The sequence below is a fragment of the Cervus canadensis genome, chromosome 1, assembly GCF_019320065.1.
Source record: "Cervus canadensis isolate Bull #8, Minnesota chromosome 1, ASM1932006v1, whole genome shotgun sequence".
Lineage (NCBI taxonomy): Eukaryota > Metazoa > Chordata > Mammalia > Artiodactyla > Cervidae > Cervus > Cervus canadensis.
In genome coordinates this window covers 119,220,498-119,237,321 of record NC_057386.1, presented here as the reverse complement: position 1 = coordinate 119,237,321, position 16,824 = coordinate 119,220,498, and the positions used below count along the sequence as shown (strand labels likewise).

The following is a 16,824-nucleotide window of genomic DNA, read 5'->3' as shown; positions in this document are numbered from 1 at the left end:
GCCACCCCCTCCCCCTTCCTCCCACCCCCCAACGCCCCGATCTTCTTTGAGTGGTGTTTTGGAAATATTTCCAAGCGCTCCGGCAATATCCTGCACACTGTCTCCACCTTCCCCCGGGAGTTGGCTGTCCGTGTGGAGAAGGTACTTGCTCCCAATCCAACTAAATTGTTATTGACTTGTGTTCTCTGCGTTCTGCAAACATTTCACTCAGCCATCGCCAGCAAGGCCAGGAATCCCTGCTAGGGCTAACGGGGAAACCAGCTGTGCCGGGCCATTTCTCCTGCTCTTCCTCATCGATCACAGAATTAAACTGACAGAAGGAGAATTTCAGGGCAACTTGGGAGGGGAAGGGGCCGAGCCCGGATTGGATGAAGGTCCAGGGACCTGGGGACCAAAGTGCTAGAAACAGGGGCCAGAGGAGGGTGGACTCGCCTCCAGGTCTGTGGCTGGTGGCAGGGGGTGGCCGGGTTTGTTTCTGAACCGTGGGCTGGCGCAGGCCTGAGAAACCCAGGGAAAACACACAGACAAGGAGGTTGTCATTACTGCTTCAGGACCACAAGTGAAACTAGTGGGGCTCTGTAGGCAGAGGGGAGAGACAGAGTGAATCAGGCCGCAGCGGTGCTCCATCGACTAAGATCATGGGTCTTTATTTTTCCTAGAAGATAAAAAAGAAAATAAAGTGGGTTTTCTGAATTAACATTATTATTAATTATATTTAGTTTTGGCTGTGCTGGGTCTTCGTTGCCGCACCCAGGCCTTTCTCTAGTTGGGACGCGTGGGTCTCCTCCAGTTTGCGGTGCTTGGGCTTCTCATTACAGCGGCTTCTCTTGTTGTTGGCCTCTCTTGAAAAATAAGATCTGACCACTCCTTGTCCTGCATTCGCAGAGGGTAGCTGCGGCCGGATTACATGGACTGTTTGTTTTATTGTTGTTGTTTTTCCCCCTTTTGCCACAGTTCGCATCCCTCCCTATAGTCACCACTCAGACTGATTAACTCCATCACATTCCTCCCTGGCCCCTTTAGGCCTTTGTGCTTACAGATTCTGGTACAAACAGCATCCCACCTTCGCCCCTTGAGATGACATTACTGATTCTTTCTTTTGAACCTCTGCTCCCAACCCAGGGACTTTGACAAGAGGAAAGGGACAGGGAGCTAATGCCAACCAAGCCCCCAGAAATGGGAAGATCCCTCCAGGCCCAAGACAGGAGAGTGGGGGACACCTTCCGGCCTCTCCTGGTTTCTTTTTCTTTTTTTTGGTCCTCTGCAGTGAGTCACCTTCTCCTGGCCTCTCCACTGCCTCCCCAGCGTGTACAGGCCACTCCAGCATCTATAACTAATGCAGACACATGCTGGACCAAGCCCCAAAGTCCCCAGGCTTAGCCCAGCCCCACGACCCTACCAGGGACTAAATCCACAATAGTCCAGGCCAGGCAGCTTCACCAACCCCTGTGGAGGGAAACCCACCAGCCCAACTTCCTGTAACTCCTCGGCCCCCAGGACGCCCAGAGCACAGCAAGGTTGACCCACTGGGCTTCACCAGGAGCCAGAGTCCTGAGCACTGTGAGTAATCACAGCAGTGGTCGTCATAACAGTGCCCACCCCAGGCCATTTGCATCGGAACCTCTGGGGGTAGGGTCCAGATATCAGAGATTTTCCAGATGATTCTATCAGGCTGTGGGTTGAGAACCAATAGCTTCTTTTTTATTTTTTATTTTTTTTAGATTTATGTATTTATTTGACTGTGCCCAGTCTTAGTTGCACCATGTACAGTCTTTAGTTGCAGCCTGTGAACTCTTAGTTGCGGCATATGGGTGTCTAGTTCCCTGAGCAGGGATCGAGCTTAGGTCCCTTGCGTTGAGAGCTCAGAGTCATAGCTGCTGGACCACCAAGGAAGTCCTCAGTAGCTCCTGGAGAAAAAAAACAGCTGATGCAGGCAAGGGGGTGCTGCCACATGGCCTGCATCTGTTTCACGCCCTTCCTGTCTAGGAGTGCCTTCCAAGGAGTCTGGGCCGCTGGCCCCCCCTGCAGGGCGGGCAGCAGAGCCAGGGGACACAGGTGTCTCTGGGGCATGACAGGAAGGCCCCGGGACCAGCCCAATCAGGGCCCCACATGGGCACGTCTTCCCCAAAGCCCTGGAACAGCTGCTTCCACATCTGAAAAATGGAGCAGTGATATCTCCCAGCTCATGGGAGGCCTGTGAGTCCACGCCCAGCCCACTGGCTTCCCAGTTTCCTGAGCACTGCCCACCCTCCGGGTGTTCTTCGAAGACACCTGTGTTTTTACACCTCTGCGTACCTGGCACTAGGCTGTGTTTGTCCGCACCTGATTTGTTGACTCCGCTGCAGTGGCCGCTTTGGTCACGCCCTTTCTCCAGATAGGAGCATGAGACTCGAGTAGGTCAGAGGTGACCAGGGATCTGTGACTGAGTGCTCACAGCCCAGCTCTGCCAGCCCCGGGACCCCAGCACGGCCTCTGTGGCTGCTGCTTCGGTCTGTCATTTGCGGTTTTCTTGGCAGCTGTACCCCTCGCACCAGGCCTGGTACAGTGTGTGTGTGTTTGTGTGTGTGTGTGTGTGTGTGTGTGTTCAATGACTACTAGTGTGTGTGTGTGTATTCAGTGACTACTAGTGTGTGTGTGTGTGTGTGTGTTTTCAGTGACTACTAGTGTGTGTGTGTGTGTGTGTTCAGTGGCTACTAGTGTGTGTGTGTGTGTGTGTTCAGTGGCCACTAGTGTGTGTGTGTGTGTGTTCAGTGGCTACTAGTGTTTGTGTGTTCAGTGACTACGTGTGTGTGTGTGTGTTCAACGACTACTTGCTATGAATAACTAAAGACTGGAACCTTCAAGGCCTGAGATCAGGAGAGCAGGCACTATCCCCATTTAACAGATAGGAACACTGAGGAATGGAGTTAAGCAGCTCCCTTAAATCCTTGAGGTGGCAGAGGTGGGCCTGGGGCCCAGTCTCCCGCCTGCTGGCTCAGAGAAGATTCTTTCAGATCACATGTGGTTCTTTGGGGACCAGCTGTGCTCTGAAAAGGTACCTCCCCGAAGCAGCCTCTTTGTACCAATAAAGTGCCGTGGTTTGGTCGTGGGAGGTAGGCTATCCTCTCTGCACACAGGGCCGGTTATTCTGTGAGCATCTAGTGTGCGCCTACGGTAAACAGAGTCCTGGGTGCAGACCTGTCTGGGAATCTGAGGGTTTTGCCCACGGGGTCTGCAAGTCTGGAGCGTGGGAGGCAGGGCTACCCAGGAGCAGGCAGCCTCAGATGCTAGGCCAGCCCTCAGGGTGCCCAAACCACCCCCCACCCCTGTCGACATGACCAATACCCCGTGTCTCCAGCACCCTCATGTCCCTTGATGGCCTGGGGCAGCAGGCCATCTGAAGGTGATGGTGCCCTGTCCCCACCTGGAATGCCACCCTCCACTCCCCACCCCAACCTCCTTCCTCTCCTCCCCTCGAGGGACAGACGAGAGAGAGGGGTACACCTGCTCCCCTTTCCCCCGCTGCCCCCAGCCTGTTGGAGTTGCCTCTGTTTCAGGTTTAATAGGGGAAACCTGCTAGATGGGCCTGCACTTCACAGTTTGCCTCACCTGCCCTTTGTCTTGGGGAGCAGCGAGGTTGGGGCCTCCCGGAACAGACAGAAAACACCCAAATGAGCGAGGCCTCCGTCTCCAGGGGCAACCAGCACACAGCCCATCAGTTACCCTTAGTTGGGGACGTGGGCCCAGTGTGGCCAGGTTAGCCAGTTTCGAGAGAAACTAGAAATGGAGACTCTTGTGTAGCCTTTCCCGTTTTTCCGTATTAGTAACTTTTTTTTTTAATGTTCGATGATGTCAGCAAATCCAGACGCTCTTCAGCACGCCGGCCCCGTGAGGCCCTGCTTCGTGCCATTCGGTCACCGGTAGACACTTTGTGTCTGCCGTCTGCATGCCTTAGTTTGGGTTCCCCGGAAGCAGCCCCTGAGATGTGGGTAAGACTCCCAGCAGAGCAGCTGGGAGAGGAGCCGGTGAGCAGTGTATGTGCAGTGTGCAGCCCGGGGGGCCCCCTAGAGCTGTGCCGCTCCGAACTGTCCCCCAGAAGTCAAAGGAGCTGGGACATCTCTTCAGGGGCTTCCGCCCCCAGCACTGCCAGCCTCCCCTGGGCCGGGGCCAGGGGTGCCCTCGTAGCCAGAGAAGGCCCCTGGCCCTCCGTGTGGGCAGGGAGCCGTTAGTACGTCCCTAAGTTACCTGCTAACGCCGAGGGTGACCCCCAAGAAAGAGTAGCCGCCACGGCCACTGTTACCTGTCGAGGGCCAGTACCGCCGCTCTCGTTCGTTTCACACAGGAGGGAGGTGACCTGCCCACGTGTTCTCGGTCACTGCACCCGCCAATGTCAGTTGGGGTTGGCTCACCTTTGCCGCGTGCCTCGTGGGTGCTGGGCTCTGCTGCAAAGGCCTTCAGTGCCTCTGCTCCTCTGATGGTTCTTCGGCCCCCGAGAAGCCGGGTGCTCTTCAGTACCTGCCGAGATGGAGCGCAGAGCGGGGAGGCCCCGGTCCCTGGGGGCCCCACGGGGACAGCAGCCTCACCTGCGATCCGGGCAGCCTGGCTCCAGCCAGCCATGCCATCAGTCGCAAACCCCTCGTCCGCAGCCGGTCACACCGGGGTCCCTTCTAGAACCCCCTCCTCCCCGACCAGCCATGAAGCTTCCTCTCCTCCCAACAGCCCCGCGCCCCCGCCCACCCGCTCGCACCCTTCCCCCTGCCCGCCCCCCGCCTTGCACACAGGGCGACAGCGCCAGCCAGGGATGGGAGAGAGATGCGGGCTGGCATCCTGTCAAGGAATTAATTGGAAAATAAAATCATTAGATGGGGAACTCCAGAAATGCAAAATGGTGGTTGGAGGGTGGTTGGGGGGTGGGTGGGGGGGACGGGGGCAGGACTGGGGGGTTGTTGGGGGACGGCTGAGCTCTTTGTCAAGTTAATTTCTCGGGTATTGATGTTTGGTGACATTCACTTGTTGTTTATCTTCGGGTGCAGCTGTAATACGGAAAGAAAACGCACAGCTTGTTTCGTTTATTTATTTTACACCTTTCTCTGGCTCTGCATTATGTTTGTTTGGTGAAAACCCACTGAGGCTTTTGATGTCGGGGAAATAGGATTTGAGCAGCTGTTCCCAGCAAGCGGGGTGCTCCGCGTGCAGGCCAGGCCGGCAGGGGGTGCTGGGTGTCGCTCGGTGGGGACTCGGGCCTGACACACCCTCCAGGAGGGGCGGTGCTGGGGGCCCAGCCTGAGCCGGTGCTGAGCCCTCGGGGGGCCAAGTTCCCATAAGCTTGCTAATCCTCGCCACTGCCCCAGGAGGTGGATGAGTCCTGTGCCCACCTCCAGTGGACCGACGAGGCAGCCGAGACCCAGGGAGCGCAAGGGACCTGCCCAAGGTCACCGAGTGCACAGCGGCAGCGCTGTGACCTCAGACCGTATCACTTCCGGGCGGTGAAGTCAGCTGGTCGCTGACTGCTCCCCCCGCCCCACAGCCCCCAGGGGAGACCCCTGCACCTCCGGTTTCTGACTGGAGGAGGGGGGATTGGATTGTACTTGCTTTGGCCTTGATGAACCAAATCACTTCACTCATTTCCCTTTTGTTGATCACCTGCTATGTACTGGCCTTCCTGTGACAGCACGCCGCCCCCCGCCCCACCACCAGTGGTGCTCCCAGGCCTGATGGTAGAGGGGCACGTTACATCGGCACCTCCGATGTGAGTGGCAGTAACAGAGGTGGTCTCGGGGCTGCCCTGGAGCCCTCACCAGCTGCTGGTGTCACTCTTTTCTCTCCTTCAGTCCTCGCCGCAGCCCCAGGGCAGGCACTCCTAGTGGCCCATATTACAGATGGGGAAACGGAGGCCCAGAAGGGCTCAGTCTGCGGCACACAGCCTCCAGCGTCCGGTCAGTGCTTGGGCTGCGGGGTCAGTGCCCGCACAGGTGCTGGGGACAAGTCCAGGGGCCTTGAGGGGTTTTCGAAGGAAGGAGGAGCCCTCACCCTCAGGGGAGGTCAGGAAGACAGCGGAAGGCGGCCACAGAGAAGAGGGGTAGGGGAACAGCCATGTCCCCCCAGTTCATACATGAGGGGTTCAATCCCGGACGGGGCACGTGCCCTGCCCAGGGTCACCCAGCGCAGGAAGAGCCGAGGTCATTGCGGCCAAACCTCAATCCAGACTGTGACCACCTGCCCTGTCAGAGTCCTGGCTGACCTGGGCCCCGCCACACATCTCCGCTCCCAGGGGGCCCGTCGGGAGACGCCCCTCCCCTCCCAGCACAGAGCATGTGTGTTGCAAACTGGACTGTCTGAGGTGGAAGCCAGGGGCTGCCACATGTTAGCTGGGGGGCCTCAGGGGTGCACGCTTCTCTGCACCTCTGTTTTCCCATCTGTGAAGTTGGGGGCAGTGACCTCACACCAGGGGCGGGGCAGCTGCGTAAGACTCAGGTGAGACCCTGTTTCTAAAGTACCTGTCCTGTGTGAGTTTCCTCTTCCAGCTGTGCCCCCACCGGCCTCAGTTTCCCCAGGATCAGCACCTCTCGTCCTGCCTCTGTTTAATTGTCCTGACAACTGCTGTTTTATTATTTAAAAGTTCCCCACCTTAGTGCCCAAGAAGGACTTACTCATTCATTTTCTCATTCATCTGTCCATTCTTGTGTTCACCAGATGACGACCTACTGTGTGCTGGGCCCTGGGACAAGATCGCCCCAGTTCCCATCTCCCGGGTTCAGTCGGGCAAGGCTAGGCTAGCGTGGTGCTGGGGACACTCAGGTGGCAGGGGGCCCTCAGCACCCCCAGGCCCCTGGGCAGTGGGCCGTGCTTCTCTGAAAGGTCCCCCAGGTGGGCCGGCGCCCTTGGGGGTGCCCTGTGCTGGCCACTGGGGGCACCAGGAATTTAAGCCACAGTCGCCACCTGCAGGGCACCCCTGGGCCAGCTGGATAAGAGGCACCAGGTACCTGGCACTGCCCCCTTACCAGTCTTGGAATCATGGGTCAGGCCGAGGGAAAGAAGAAACAATTCTGCCAAAGTGAAGATGGTAGCTACCCCCTCAGACCCCAGGCCAGCTTAGGAAAGCAGGGACCCGCCGTTCCCAGAGCTCATAACCACCCCATTGTCAGTCACAGGGAAGGGGTGTCAGTGACAGGCCTGCAGGCTCTATTTGCTTCCACTTCCCAGCTCCTATTACCTGCCCACAAATTCAATTTCCAGAGGCCATTGTGCACCTCTGGTGATTATGAGGAAACCCGGGCTGAGGAGAGGAAGGGGCTGACTGCGCTGCAGGCGTCCACCTCAGCTCCTAGCCCGTCCGGTTCCCTCTCCCTCCTCCTCCTCGTGACTAACGATGCTGGTGATGCTGGCGTGGGGCTCGGGCCATGCGGGCCCCCCACCCCTTCTTCACCTTCCCCGAGGGGCCAGCTCTACCACGTCGCCCCTTCCTGCCCCATTCGCTCAGCCTCCCATCTCACAGATGCTCACAGGCCCCCACTAGGTACCCAGCAGTGTGCTGAGGCAGGGAACACGGCTATAAACGGGACAGTTCTGTCCCCAAACGAAGCAACGCCCGCCATCGGTGGTGAGAAGCGCTTCAAAGTGAGGGGGTTGGAGAGCGGGGGTCCTCACTGGGGAGGAGACGTGGGAGTGGGGGTCTCGGGGTAGGAACACACCTGGCAGACGCAGGGAGGGGCCGGTCCAGGTGAGGCCCTGGGACCGCCTCTCTGCACTCAGCAAGAGCTCCCGGAGCAGAGCAGGAGTGGAAGGATCCGTCAGGCAGCTGTTGGGGACAGGGTAGGTGGCCGCAAGGGTGAGCGCACAGGCCAGGAGTCCACTGAGGAGTGGGAGTGCTCGGGTCAGGCAGGTAGCCTTGGAGAAGAGAAGGGCCAGTGATGGTGTCAGTTTCGTAGGAATGAGATGAAGAAATAACCTCAGAGACCAAGTCACTCTCCAAGGACCACCTGGAAGAGACCCAAGATGCTTCATCTCCAGGGCAAGCGTTGACTGGGCCTGGGGAGACCCACTGCAGAAGCCCCTGACCCAGTGGGGGAGATGGCCACTAAGGGTCATGAGGGCGATTAGTTCCACCTGGAGGACTTCACAGAGGAGGTGTTGTTTGAGCCAGAGGAGGAGAGGGGATTGGGACAGCCTCTAACAGCTGCCTCTAAACAAGCTGACCATGAATGAGTGGTTAGATTAGCAGGGGACAAAGTCAGTCTAAGCTAATGTTCCCGCATTTCCACAATTCCTCTCCTGGAGGGCCAAAGGGACCAGCACATTCTCTCGCCTGACCCTTTGTCTCCCTGGTGATCTCTGGGCAGCACCAGAGACTTTTACAAACATAGGAAAGACCATGGCTTTGATGTGTCTTGGGTCCTGGCTTCACCACTTCCTAGCTGAGTGACCTTAGACTTAACTGTCATTGCTCAGTTCCCTCACTTGTGTGGGGTAATGATAATAGCTGCCTGTGGAATTGTGGAGAAGATAAGAGCTGTAGCACATGGGAGATCATCAGTAGTGTTTGGAACACAGAAGACATACATTTTGCTGAGCCTACCACGTCCGTCCTGCCACACTGCATCTCTGTCCCCTTCCCCGTCTTCTCACAGAGAGCTCCTCCACATTCTTCAAAGCCCAAGCCAAATAACCCCTCTTCTCTAAAGCCACCTCTGTAATTGCTATTCCCTCCATGTCGCCTCTGGAGTCCTTGAGCATCTAGTCACCCCTCATTTCCTGAACACCTGCCATATGCCAGCTGCCTACTGCCCCATTGAGAGTCCATGACCGCCAAGAAAACAGGAATAGTTCCTACTTGTTCCCTAACCGCCGCCCTCACTTGACTCAGCCCCTCTGGCTCCCTCTGCACCATGCAGAGGTGCTCTAGCCTCTGCCCCCGTTGGGGAGCGCTTTACTCCCTCTCTTTCCCGGGTGGGTGGATGATGGGCAGGGATGGCTGGCAGCACTGGGAGAGGGGCCACCCCTGGGCGAAGCAGAGACTAACCCTCCACGTTTCTCTGTCTTCCTGCCTGTGTTCTCTTCCCCTTTCTCATTCCCTCTTTGATCCTCCTTCTTCCCCCCCCCCCCCCCCCCCCGCCATTTCTTGTCTGGTCTTACTCCTTCTGTCTCCTCTTTCTCCTCCGTGTCTGTATCCGCTCTCTTGTCTCTGCCACTTCCCTGTCTTTCTCCAATTTCTTCCCCCTCTCCTCCCCACCCTCTCCCTCCTCCTCTCCGTCCTCGCTGTCTTCCCGCCTCCCAACCCTGTCGGCTGTTCTTTCCTCCTCTCTTGCCATCTGGGCTCCCACAGAGCCCCCAAAGAAAAAGCGGTCTGTGGTGTTGGACGAGATCCTGGAGCAGCTGGAAGACAGTGAGGACGACGGCGAGGAGCAGACCCTTCAGCTGTGAGCTGGCGCCGAGGGTACGTGCGGCGGGGCCCTGGGGAAGGGGCGCAGCCGCGCCGGCTTCTGCACCCCGTACCATGAGAGCTGGGGCGGCGGGGCGGGAGCCCCTCGCTCCCCTGGTCCAAGGCCAGAGGGGACAAGGGTCTCAGCTCACAGCCCGGGCATCCCGGGCTGCCTGCCCTGGGACCACGCCTGCCCTGCACCCGGCACTGGAGGCCTGGAGAGCAGGCGGGGCACCACCACGCTGGGGCGTCCCACGCGGCAGCACAGGGACCCGAAGTGGCCAAACCTCCCAGCCCCGAGTCAAGCCCAGCCACTGGCTGCTCCCACGAGTCCCCGACTCGCTCCTCCTCACCACAACCCCGAGATGCAGGCAGGGCCCCATCCACCTGGTGAGAAGGTCAGAGCACAGAGGGACTTCGGGGTGCTCACTCCAGGGTGGGCAGCTGCATGGCAGCGAGGACCTTCAGGCCCCACTGCCCACGAGCCCAGAACAACCCCCAGGGTGACGGCCGCTCTGTGTAATTGGGCCATCTGTGCATGACGCCCCCTACCCCATCCCCCCCGCTCCAGCCAGCACAGACCAGGGACCCCAGCCGAGTCAGCTCGCCTCCCTGGCCCCTGCCTCTGCCTTACTAACTGGTTCCTACCACATAGGGTTTTAGCAAGAAAGACTCGAATTCATCAAAAAGAACGTGGGCACGGTGCTGAGCATGTAAGGCAGCTCCAGAAACTTCTCTTCTTGTCCTCTCCTAGGGCTGCTGAGTTCCCGCCTCCATATCATCAAGGGACGAACGGCTCAGAGTCCAGGACATGGCCTCTGTCCTGCCTTTCCCTCACCACTCGGGACTGCGAGCCGTGGTTTAGTCACCAGAGCATCCTCCGTCCGTCCACGCCGACCATGGGCCACTCATGAAGCACCAGGCTCCAAGCTCAGACACCAGCTCATTGGTAGAGCTCAGCCGCATCCACTAACGGCGGACACCCTCTACTTACGGGCCAGGGACCCCACAAAATGCGAGCAGGTCCCCAGTCCTGGACAGCGGGGTCCCAAGGCTCATCCCAGACTTGGGGCGCCCCCATGCCCACACCTATTGGAGATCCCAGCCCAGCACCCGCCAAGATGAGGGTGATGGACAGGAAAGAGCAGTAGCCCATCTGCCCTGGGCCTGAATCCCAGCCCGGCCGCCCCCAGCTTTGTGACTCTGGACCAACAAGGTCCCATCTGAGCCTCAGCTTCTCTTTCTGTAAAATGGGCGTGATCTTGTGCCTACCTCACAGATGGTGCTAGGCCACACCAGTCAATCCAAGTAAAGCCCAGAGCAAGCACTCATCGGCATTTTCATTTCCCTCTTCATTTGCAGGGCTGGGGGGCTCCGAGTCAGAGCCCTGGGGTCTTCTGACTGGCTGTGTAAAATTTGCTCTGTGTTTTTCTGGGAGGACTTTCTGATCCACGTTTGGCAATTTCCAGAGTGGCCTGGAATCCAGGCAGTACCACACAATGCTGACCGCCCTGCGAGGCTGAGTGTGTCCTCCGTTCCCGGGGGGCAGGTGCCTCCTAACCCATCCTAGCCCATACTTGGAATGTATCAGAAGTGAAAGACACAGACCCAGTGTGTCTCATCTGGTCTTTGTAGTGGCGTGTCCCCCCAACCCCAACATCAGACATGGCGTCTGGGTAGGGACCCTCGGTAACCAGGCTCCCAAGTTGCCATGGGTCCCAGGAACAACAGGGCTGGGGTCCATACCTTCCCTCCCCACTGCTCGCCCTTTTAGGGGCCATGTGGATTCTCCTGAAATAAGATTGCAGGCCTGGCACGGAAGGAGGCGACTTTGGCACTGACCTCACTGACCCAGATGAAGGTACTAGAACGTCCCCAGAGAGGGGTTTGCCACCTCCTGGTTTTGCGGTGCCAGCTCGGGCCCTGCGTTCAGACCATTCTGAGCTCCTAGTGACATCCACCACTCGCCAGCCTGGTGAGCGTGGGGCAGTGACTTAACCTTCGCTTCCTCAGTCTCCTCACTTTTAAAACGGGCCGGTGCTGACAGCGCCTCTGCCGCAGGGAGGCTGTGAGACCAGAGAGCTTCGGGCACCCGCGGGATGAGGCTCCGTCTGACGCTGGGCCTCGAGTCTTTCTTTGCCCTTCTTGCCTTACTGCCTTCGCTATGTCCAAGAGAAAAAGCTCGCAATCCACAGACCAAGCCCAGGAAAGCTGAGGAATAGCATGGGAGTGGGGAGGTCAGGAAGCTGATGGTCTGAGGGAGCCGCAAGGGAAGAAACACCAGCCACTCACCCAGCAGCGCACAAGGAGGCCACGGCCCCTCCCTTCCTGCCTGCCCGCCCCAGCCTGGCCTCTCTGCCTGTCACCCTGGGGGCTCCCTGTCTGGGGTGGAAGGGTCCCCCCACTATAAACAAATAGGAGCAGTTCTTCCACACCCCTAGAGATTTCAGGGCGCCCCATCACCCCACCTTTGTGCCACTCCTGGCTCTCACAGACACCAACAGCGGACCTCACCCTTACCCAGAAGCACTGCATTGTTCACACACAGCCATAAACTGGATCATAATAGGTACAGTTTAAAACCCTTTGGCAACCCCCACACCACACTTAGAATAAAATCACCGTCTTCACCAGGACAAGAAGGCCCTGTCTCATCTGCCCTGCCCCTGACTCACAGCCCTCTGGCCTTCACAGCACTATCTACCCCAGGGCATTTGCACTTGCTCTATCCTCTGCCTGGGACATCGCCCTTCCCCAACTTTTTTCCAGACTGTGTCCTTCACCACCCCCACCCTACCTGCCACTTTCAGAGCTTAGTCTGAGCTTCCCTCCCTCACTCAGAGTCAGCCCGCCCCTGACCACCTGATCTCAAGCAGCACACACAGCTGGTCTTTCTGCCCAGCTCCTGCCCCCACGTCCCTTCTCAGCCTGTCCTGTCCCCAAAAGGCACAGGGGAGAGCCTGGAGTTTGAACAGGTGTCTCAGGAATACTGAGCCCCATCCCCACCCCTGCACCGGGCCTTTGCTGTGGCATGCAGGCTTCTCTAGTTGCAGTGTGCAGACTTAGTTAACCCACGGAAGTGGGTTGTTCGTTCCCTGACCAGAGATCAAACCCATGTCCCCTGCACTGGAAGGTGGGTTCTTAACCACTGGACCACCGGGGAAGTCCCTGAAAGTAGTTCTTTAAATGGGAACTACTAATGCTCTCATCATTTTTATTATCGTAATCATTGTCATTATTGTGAATTGTGGAATGAAGTGTTACTAGGTAATGATAAAGCCCTAGCTGGCCCAGAGGCAGCCCACCTTTTCCCCCTTGAGGACAGGGACCAAGTGGAAGCATTTTAGGGAAAAGGAATCCGTCCAGCGGGTGCCGGGTGAACTGGGAGACTTCATGCCTTTGAACCAAGGCAGTGGGGAGGCTGATGGTCACTGGGTTCACCTGGGAGGTGGAGCTTGGGGGAGCTTTCAGGGAGAGGGCTTCAGGTGAGCTTGAATGATCCTGGGACATCGCTGGTCCCAAACTGAAGATCTTGGAGAGAGATTCCAGAAATAAAGCACAATGGTCACGGCTGAAGAAGGATGAGCCTTCTGATCTTCATGTAGACAGGAGATAAGCTCACCCCTTCCCAAAGGGCCTCTGTCCCCCCAGATGGTCCAGGGAGAGCTAGGAAGAGCCCCTGATGGGGGCCAGACTAGAGCAGGTGCCCAAGAGAGGGCAGGTGATGCCAAAAGCCCGGGGAGTATGAGGTCAATGGGGCCATCTGTATCTGGACAAGGCCTCTGGGCTCGGGGTGTTGACACCTGGGGCCTGGATGGGAGAAGGAGGGGGGTAGGGGTGCAGAACACATGGGTCCCGAGTCCAGGAAGGCCTGGTTTAGGATCTCAGCAATGCCACCCACTGCCTATGTGACCTCAGCACCTCTTTCCTTGATTCTCATATCTTTTAAATGGGTGTAAAGAGAACCAGCCCTGCAGGATTTTTGTAAAGACTAACTAGAAGATCTTTGATGGGAGATTTCCCTGGTGCTGTGACCCATGGCCCAGTTCAGTCCCTGGTGGGGGCACTGAGATCCTGCAAGACATGTGATGCAGCCAAAGGGGGAAAAAAAAATCATGGATGGAAAGGATTTAGCAGACTATTAGGCTTCCCTGGTGGTTCAGGTGGTAAAGAATCCACCTGCAATACAGGAGACCCAGGTTCTATCCCTGGATCAGGAAGATCCCCTGGAGTAGTCCATGAAGTCACAAAGAGTCAGACACAACTGAACAACTAACACTTTGATTTTTCATACCTAGTGAACCGTAAGTAATGGTGAGTGAGGGAGGGAGAGTCACACAGTCGTGTCCGACTCATTGCAGCCCCGTGGACTGTAGCCTGGCAGGCTCCTCTGTTCATGGGGATTCTCCAGGCAAGAATACTGGAGTGGTTGCCATGCCCTTTTCCATAAGTAGTGGTAGTAGTAGTAGTAATTATGATCCTTTTTATTATCCAACAAAGAAGAAAACTTGCAGGGCTACACCCAGGAAATGCCTAAGAAGTCAGTACCTCACACATACATGCCTGACCATCTGGGCCCATGCTGGAGGCACAGCGGGGCTGGGTGGGAGTCAACAGCAGGCAGGGCAAGATCAGAAGGAGCCCTGGTATCCTGGAAGGCAGCCTGGAGGGGGTGCCCTCTGCCCAGCCGACACCTGCACTGACCGTCCCTCCTCACACAAAGCCTACAGCAGACCTGGAGGGGCCCACGGCTGCCCCTCCCCCAGGAACCACCGCCTAGGTGTTGCTCATTCCTAACCCTTGCGATCCTGGGATCACCCGTGGGCAGCAGCACCACCCCCACTGTCGCCTGTAAGCCAGGCTCAGGTCTTCATGTCAGCGCTTCTGGGCCATTGCACAGACCCGAGCCGTTTAAAGAAAGGCCCTGGTCAGCATCCTGCCGGCAAAGGCCCTCAGCCTTGGGGTGATGCCAGGGTGTGAGGCCTGCCTCTTTCCTCCCAGGAGAGCCGAGCTGACATCCTCAGTGGATTTGCACACCAGTCGGGGGCTGGCATGGAAGACGACGAGACCAGGAAGAACCCAGGTCTGAGCAGGAGCACCTACCCCAGGAAGGATACCAGGCATCTTGTGGTGTCTCAGAAAGGAGAGTACGGGGGTGGGAGGGAGGGCAGAGGCCGGAGACAGACAGAGGCTGGTGCAGTAAGTCCTCAAAGCCAACCGCTAATCCTCACCCCATCATTCATTCACTCATTCATTCATCCATTGCACACTGGGCATCCCTGTGGGCTCAGCTCTGTGCTGGGTGCCCAGGATGGTCTGGATCCAGACAAGGGTCTGTCTCCCAGGCTCAGAAACCCACCAACCAGGCAGAAGACAAATCTCCAGCGGCCTTTGCCCCCGTGGTTTTTCCTCCTTTCCTTTCACGGCCTTCCTTGGGTTCTTTTGTCTTTTGTGGCAGGACCCGTCCCTCCCAGCGCCCGCCTGAGCTCCGCAGCCTCTAGGAGGGGATTAGTGCAAGCCGAGCATGCAGGCTTTGGTGAACAGAGCCGAGTTTGGTTTCAACATCTAATTCAATTTGTTCTGCCGAGATTGAAATATGAAATGGTTGCCAGTCAAACGTTCAAAGGACGGCGAAGGGAGAGTGAGCGCCTGCTGAAATTTAAATTTTAATGAAAATGACTTTAACCCTTTGGTACTCCTCTCAGAAATGGAACACGTGCTCCCATCCCACAAAAAAAAAAAAAAAAAAGCCTCTTGGGTTCTCTCTGCTGAGCTTCGTTAATAATATGTGATCATTTTTTTAAAGCAGTATTAATAATAGCGGATTAATAGAATCCTGGCTTAATAATAATCTGTTCTCGCATGTTGCCCTGGCTGTTGAAATAAGCACCTTCCCCAAGCTGACTTTTCCAAACCCTACACTGGACAGTCCAGGCTCCCCTGTTAAACAGCCCTCATGACACCCGAGCGCCTTCCTGGCACGTGTGCTGTCTTAACCGCTCAGTCATGTCCGACTCTTTGTGACCCCACGGACTGTAGACCCCCAGGCTCCTCTGTCCCTGGGGATTCTCCAGGCAGTAATACTGGAGTGGGTTGCCATTTCCTTCAAGGGATCTTCCTGACCCAAGGATCGAACCCAGGTCCTCAGCATTGCAGGCGGATCCTGGCCCTGTCACGGCTGTAATGGTTGTCTGTGACATGTTTTCCTATCTGTCCTCCCTCTTGAATTATCAGCCCCCGGAGGGCAGGGTCCGCCCCCGTTCGGTGCTCACTGCATACTCTCTGCCTGGCGGGTGGGTACGTGTGTGCTAAGGCGCTTCAGTTGTGTCCGACTCTGTGCGACCCTATGAACCTTAGCTCCTCTGTCCATGGTATTCTCCAGGCAAGGATACCAGAGGGGGTTGCCATTTCCTTCTCCAGGGGATCTTCCTGATCCAGAGATCAAACCCACATCTCTTAAGTCTCTTGCACTGGCAAGGGAGTTCTTTACCACTAGCACCATGGAGGTGCTTGTAAATATCTGATGAAGGAATGGATGCCGCTTGTTCCTCCCAGCCACTGTGGAAGGGAAATGTATGAGATGTACAGAAAGGGAGCATCAGAGGGGCAGGCGACGTACCCCCAGGTGCCATGGCACAGGGGCTGCTGAGGGACACACGCCCAGCTCCGCACTCTTCTGCCGGGCAGCACATGCTCGCCAGAGAGCCTGGCCCTCTGCAGGCTGTGAATGCACGCCCTCTCCTCGCCCTGTGTCTGGGGTGGACGGCACTCCTGTCCCCATTTCACAGATGAGGAGCTTGAGGCACGGGAAGGCAGGCCAACATGTGCCAGAACTCAAAACCCAACCACAGGGCAGCCGGAATGAAAGCCATCAAATCACTTTCCCCCCACTGAGGCTCTTCTTGCTCAGCATCTACTTGCCATGAACCCCTAACAGGCTTTTTGATTTTGTTTTTAACACCGTCAAATGCCATTGATCCCCAGTACACGGGAGCCTTTTGGGGGCTCAGTGTGGCTGTGGAGGGCACCAGGGTAGAGAGTCAGCATGATGGGGCACCCCCTGAGACTCCTGGAGGACGGTCGGCTCCTGAAGGCAGAGCCCGTGGCCTCAGCGCTGGGGACTCCTGTTGCTGCAGATCCAGGGAGAGGACTGAACCTGAAACACCTGGGCGCGTGCATCCCACAGATGTTTACTGAGGCGTCTGTGTACCAGGCCCGGCCCTGGGTGCTGGGGGCAACACTCCAGGGTCCCCAGGAGCTGTCAGTGGAATATGGAGAGACAGCAAGCAAATGTTTCCTCCTTTGGTGCCTCTGAGGCTGCTATCCATGCAGGGGTGTCTGGAGGGGCCGAGGGAGGGCTCCCTGAGGAGGTGGGGTGAGTGCAGAGTGGGTAAGTGGCAGGGCAGGGGAAGCAAGGTCCCTGGGAG

At 57.3% G+C, this 16,824-nt stretch overlaps 1 protein-coding gene across 1 annotated transcript in view; it reads left to right on the top strand.

Moving 5' to 3' along the window:
- The window catches only part of RBM19 (RNA binding motif protein 19), a 120,389-nt gene extending 109,661 nt beyond the window's left edge, over positions 1–10,728 (top strand). The window contains exons 24-25 of the mRNA XM_043439837.1: positions 9,302–9,412; positions 10,152–10,728. Coding sequence (XP_043295772.1) covers positions 9,302–9,399 — 98 coding nt within the window. The 3' untranslated portion in view covers positions 9,400–9,412; positions 10,152–10,728. The remainder of the gene's footprint in view (positions 1–9,301; positions 9,413–10,151) is intronic.
- Positions 10,729–16,824: the final 6,096 nt, after the last annotated feature.